The sequence below is a fragment of the Sinocyclocheilus grahami genome, unplaced genomic scaffold (assembly GCF_001515645.1).
Source record: "Sinocyclocheilus grahami isolate Dianchi unplaced genomic scaffold, SAMN03320097.WGS_v1.1 scaffold802.1, whole genome shotgun sequence".
Lineage (NCBI taxonomy): Eukaryota > Metazoa > Chordata > Actinopteri > Cypriniformes > Cyprinidae > Sinocyclocheilus > Sinocyclocheilus grahami.
The window spans coordinates 516,604-522,603 of NW_015505981.1; the positions used below are offsets into that span (position 1 = coordinate 516,604).

The 6,000-nt window shown below is 36.2% G+C and overlaps 1 protein-coding gene across 1 annotated transcript in view; it reads left to right on the forward strand.

The window, feature by feature from the left end:
* Nucleotides 1-6,000, forward strand: part of tanc2b (tetratricopeptide repeat, ankyrin repeat and coiled-coil containing 2b) — a 139,240-nt gene that overhangs the window by 90,010 nt on the left and 43,230 nt on the right. The window contains exon 5 of the mRNA XM_016246591.1: nt 4,634-4,782. Coding sequence (XP_016102077.1) covers nt 4,634-4,782 — 149 coding nt within the window. The remainder of the gene's footprint in view (nt 1-4,633; nt 4,783-6,000) is intronic.

Below are 6,000 nucleotides of genomic sequence, written 5' to 3' on the forward strand. Positions count from 1 at the left end.
TCAAGAAACATTTCTGATTATTATCAATGTTGAAAACAGTTGTGCTGCTTCATATTTTGGTGGAACTCATGATACATTTGTTTAATTTTCAGGATTTTTGATGAATAAAAAGTTCAAAAGAACAGCATTTATTTGAAATAGAAATCTTCTGAAACTTTATAAATGTTTTTAATGTCACTTTTGATCAATTCAGGGTTGTAGTTAAAATTTTTAATTAAACCCAAAACCACACACACCATGGTCAAAACTAAAACCATTAAAAACAAGTTGTTAACTTGATTGAAATGAAATGAAATAAAATAACCCCTAATATATAGTATGAAAATATATTTATAATATATAAAAAATGACATTATAATATTGGTTAAAAAAACCTTTCGTAACACTGACATGTATGTAAATCAGTGTTATTGATTATTGCTAGGATTGTCATATTGATGCATCTAAACAGATTATTGAATGTCATCCTTTCTTCTATTTCTTAACCAACAGTAACATTAAGGAAAACTTGATCATTTTAACTAACATTTTAACTGTATTTTGTTCCTTGAATTAAACATCTTGAATCTCCTTGGCAACAGGGGCTGTTCAGATGAAATGATGATTCCCCTTAACGAAACAAATCACCTTTTAAGCCTTTTAATACGTAAACACAGAGATGCTTGTTGAATGTAATAAAATGTCAAGATGCAATTTGTAGCTATATCCACCAGCCCTAATGATCTCACCTGAAGAGAAGTTTCTTAGATGTTCCATTTATAGCATATGTGTTTTAATACGTAACAAAGCCGAAGTACGTGAGCGTTTCATCCTATAGATAGCAGCTCCGCAGTGTATTTGAGGTAGGTGCGTGGGTGCTGTGACTGTCTATGTATAGATGTATTTCCAGCACTGACATTCTCACTGCAACCTGCGCGCAAACACAAATGTACACTAAAATCTACCGTGCCGCACACACAAATGCTTCGTTTTATATAACCAGCAAATCTAGAGACTCAGGCGCTGCGTCTGCTCATTTCAACATCTTTCCTGGAAGAGAAAGGAAAGGAATTTGCCATCGAGTCATTATGAGACGAGGAGCTCAATCAACTATGTGCTGCCTGTCAGTCAGGTCTGTCCAGTCCATTAGAGACCTTCAGATGTATATTTAAATTCAGCACAGTGTTATCTGACTGCCATTGTTGCTGTATCACACAGGCGCGCAGGTTTAGAGTAAGTACTCTTTCACTTATAGGAAAAAATGAGAGCATATGCATAAACATACACATTTGTGTTTCAAACCCCAGTCAGCTGCCTAGATGGTATTTTTAGACGCTGTAGGAGCGCTGCAATTGATAGTCTATTGAAAGCAGTGTGTTGTAGCTTGTTCCCGTGATGTTTTGGAGTGTTAATATGACAGGCTTGTGGAGGGTGTGTCGCTAGACAAGTTGAGACGCCTGTTTGATGTTGACACTCGGTCAGTTGTTCAAACTTTTGAGATTGTATCATCAGATTATGCACATGCGTTATTGCTACGGGCTCATTGAGGAAAGCCGTTTGTCCGGTTTGTCTGTTGTTGTTGCTGTGCAGGAAGGGGAATTTCACTCTCACGGTGTGTAAGAACAGGTTAAATGGTAGTGTAGCGAGGGAAAATGATGGATTACTTGTAAAAGCAATGCAAGTTGACCTGTTAATGTTTTTTATGAGCTCTTTAATATCTCAAGTCTTTCTTCTTGACAGCAGTGAGATTAAATGAGGAACAAATGGAGGCTTTTGTGTCGTGATTCTCCTGAGAAAAAGAACTCAGAAAAACATCTCAGTAAACATCTCAATAATGTCTCAAACTGAGGTTTGCTTGAAGATACCAATCAAAAGTCAGAACTCAAAAGTTATCATGAAATTCTTGTAAAACCGAATTATCTGATCTGTATCGCATTATTTTCATAGCTCTTATACTGTATATTATGTCATATTTGTCAAAAACGTACAAATATGAAAACAAATGTTGTTGTTTATTACTGCGGATTGTTATATTGGTCCATCTAAAACAGATTATTTCTTCTCTTTCTTGAAAAACAGTAGTAATAATAATAATAATACATTTGTAATGGGTCTTCTTAATACTCAAATGACTACCACATTGAAAAAAACGAAACAATATATGATACATAATAACAGCAATTATTAAATATTAATGGTAAATGAATAGCAATAAAATAAATAGTAAAAGTAAAGAAAGCGTATACAATATTTATACAATAGTTATACAATAATTGTTGTTGTTTATTACTGCAGATTGTTATATTTTAATATATAATAATAAGTATATAATAAATATCATCCTTTCTTCTGTTTCTTGACAAACAGTAATAATAATAATACAACTAATATAGCTAACAAGAGATGGCAAAAAAGCAAAATAATACATAAAGTATGATACAACAATGATTCAATATTAATGGTAAAATAAATAGTTATAGTAAGGAAAACATGAATTGATTATTTAAACTACAGTTTAACAGCATTTTATTTCTTGAATTTAATATTTGGAAATTATGTTTGGTTGAAATGATCACTTTTTAAAGCCTTTTTATACACAACAGAAGTGTATTGAATAGTGTATATTCAATTTTAATAGTTGTCTCATTTGTATCCACTTTAATTTCTTACAAGAAATATTTGAGACAAAGTTGATGCTTAAGTGAAACACGAGTGAAATCTTGAGCTCTAAACTGAGCAGCACAGCTGTCCTCTCATTGGCTTTGTTGTGTTCTGATCTTTATTCTATGCTGTATTGTTTTGTGGGGCAGGACAGTCCACCCCGACCTTCCCTAAACAGCTGAATGTTTCACTGAAGACTCATTAGAAACACGCCCCACACACACACACACACACACACACACATACACACACACACATACTGTACAGACCGTATATTCTATTGCCCTACACCAACCCTACCCCTAAACCTACCCCTCACAGGAGACTTTCTGCATTTTTAGATTTTCAAAAACCTTCATTCTGTATGATTTATAAGCTTTTGTACCCATGGGGACCACAATTTAGGTCCCCACCGTGACATGAGTCCCCATGAGTCTGTGTATTCAGGTTTAAGTCCCCACCAGAATAGAAAAACAGGTATACACACACCCACACACACACACGCACACACACGCACACGCACACTGTCCCTCCCAGACATGCGGCTGCAGCTGTGTGTTCATACGCTCTTGCGCTGACTGTCTGCTGGACGCGCTGCACGCGGGGTTCATGTGTGATGTGTTGAAGGAATGGCATGCCAGGGAACAGGTGTGTTTTGATATTTTCTCATCCTCACCTTTCTCTCTTTCTCTGTCAGTCTCAGTCTCTCCTGCTTTTCTTTGAATGAGTGGTTAAACTCCTCTCTCATTCGGTTTGCATTATGTTGGCGTGACTAAGCTTGGCTCAGGCAGTGCTTCATAACTGGTTCTGCTTCAGGACTCAGATTTTACATTGATCATTAAGTGGCGACCCAACACAGAATCAAAACTGGTTTTAAAAAAAAAGAAGATACTTCTGAATTCTGATCGAATGAGCCACATTTGAGACGGTTGTAAAATGAATATAAGCACAATTGTGTTGAACATTATAATAATGTGTAAAGTGAGTGTAATAATGAACTACGCACTTAAAAGAAGACTTAAATTATCATAACAGATGTAACTTTCTATTTAACATTATTGTGTATTGGCGTATATATTTTATAAAAGCAATAAACCACACAAGCTTGTGTGTTACAGTGATTTTACCATGGTAAAAGAGGCATCTCATGGATTATTGCTTTATCGCACCAGTGTAAACAAAATTAAATGTTAATTTTGATTTATTCATATCTATCTATCTATCTATCTATCTATCTATCTATCTATCTATCTGTTATTCGTACATTTGTTCTATCTATCTATCTATCTATCTATCTATCTATCTATCTATCTATGTTGTTCGTACATTTGTTCTATCTATCTATCTATCTATCTATCTATCTATCTATCTATCTATCTATCTATCTATCTATCTATGTTGTTCGTACATTTGTTCTATCTATCTATCTATCTATCTATCTATCTATCTATCTATCTATCTATCTATCTATCTATCTCACTCTCTCTCTCTGTCAGTAAGGCCTAAATAGCCTTCAAATTAAAATCATCACACTTTAAGCAGTTTTACCTGTATCTCTTCTTGACAGATGTTCTTTTTCTAGCTCTCTGTTCTCTCTCTCTCTTTCTGTGAGCTGTTAGCTGATTATATAGCGCGGTGTGAGCTGGTTGATGTAGTTCGTGTCTCTGTCAGTCTGATCCTGAAGCGTTGTCTCCGTATGTAGCCATGCAGCAGCTCTAAAGGAAGACCGCAGGGTGATTTTATACGGCTAAGAGAACACAGAGAGAGATTGATGGCGCTCTGAGGGTGAGGCGTCATATAAGATTTGTGGGAAATCACTTACGGAATTGTTGAATTTTCATGTGGAATCCATAATCATGATATAGTTGTCATGAGCAGCGGAAGATGTGAAGCTCATAAATAACTTTTTCTGTTGTGGTGAGCTAGTTTGCTGGTTTCACTTTACACTTGACTCAATTTCACGCTCTCTCTCGCTCTCTCTTTTTGTCTTTAGGGGGGTTAGGTCCAGATCTCGGCCCCCCTCCCTCAGTGGACGAGGCAGCAAACACGTTGATGACTCGTCTTGGCTTCCTACTCGGAGAAAAAGTGAGCGAGGGGTCTCAAGGGCCGCAGTACAGCATGGATGAGCCTGATGACGCACAGGTGGGTTATTCAACCTCACCTCCTGCTATAAATATACACCTCCTTAAGATATAAAAGAAACTCAGAAAGGCTGGATCTCACCTATTTCACCCTAAAAGCAAAGACAAATAGTAGACATTCTGACATATTAAGAAAGTGAAGCTTGTTTAGGACCATTTTTTGCTGATTTTATTTATTGTAACATTAAATTCATGACAATTAAACACGTTTCCCCCAAAATTACTGTAATGTTTCTAGATGTTTTACTTTGGAGTCCATGTGTAATTCTTATTCTTCCTAGTCATGCTGTAAAGCTGTAATGTTTGTACCATAATACAATATATCATAATATTACAGTTTCTTTGACCCATTTTTTAAATCAGTCTTAATATTTTCTACATCGCAAGTGCATTTGTCACTGTTTAATGGGACAATTGCATGTGTGCAAATGACTTAATGACTTAAATGTTACTCACCCCAAATATTTGTCATTCTTCAAAACCTCGTTACTGTGTCAATGAATTGGCCAATGCCACTAAAATAATTTTAATAATTGAATGGATCATTTTGCATATGATGGCTCACACACTGAAATAATGTTTAGAAGTTATGAAGAGTTTGACAGTTCACTGAGAATCCAAGCCATGTGCATTTAGTTCAGGGGTAGGCAACATTGGTCCTGGAGTGCCGATGTCCTGCAGAGTTTAGCTCTAACCCTAATCAAACACACCTGAACAAGCTAATTAAGGTCTTCAGGATTACTAAGGCTACAGTCAGGTGTGGTTTTTTTCAGGGTTGGAGCTAAACTCTGCAGGACATCGGCACTCCAGGACTGACGTTGCCTACCCCTGATATAGATTAATTGTTGCTATCATGATATTATTAATTGTGGGAGATTAATTGTAATGAAAATATCGTCACGAAGCAGAAAACTGAATTTTCCTCACTTTCTACTGTAAAATCTCTTGTTCTTTGAGGTGTCAGCTTTATTCAAAAATTATCTTTCCCTCCTGCAGAGAAGAGGCCACATATGGCATTCAATGAGGTTACCTCTAATTAGGGAATTACATAAAGACAGCCTTTTTGCTATTCACTCTGTTGATACAGCACTTTTCAGAATACAGTCGGCCCATTTTCCTCATGTTAGCATGCAATCCTGAGCACCAGAACAAGAACGGTCTGAACAACAGGAGCAGGGGTGTAGCCATCATTTCAGAAGTGAGGGGGACAGAAATGTTA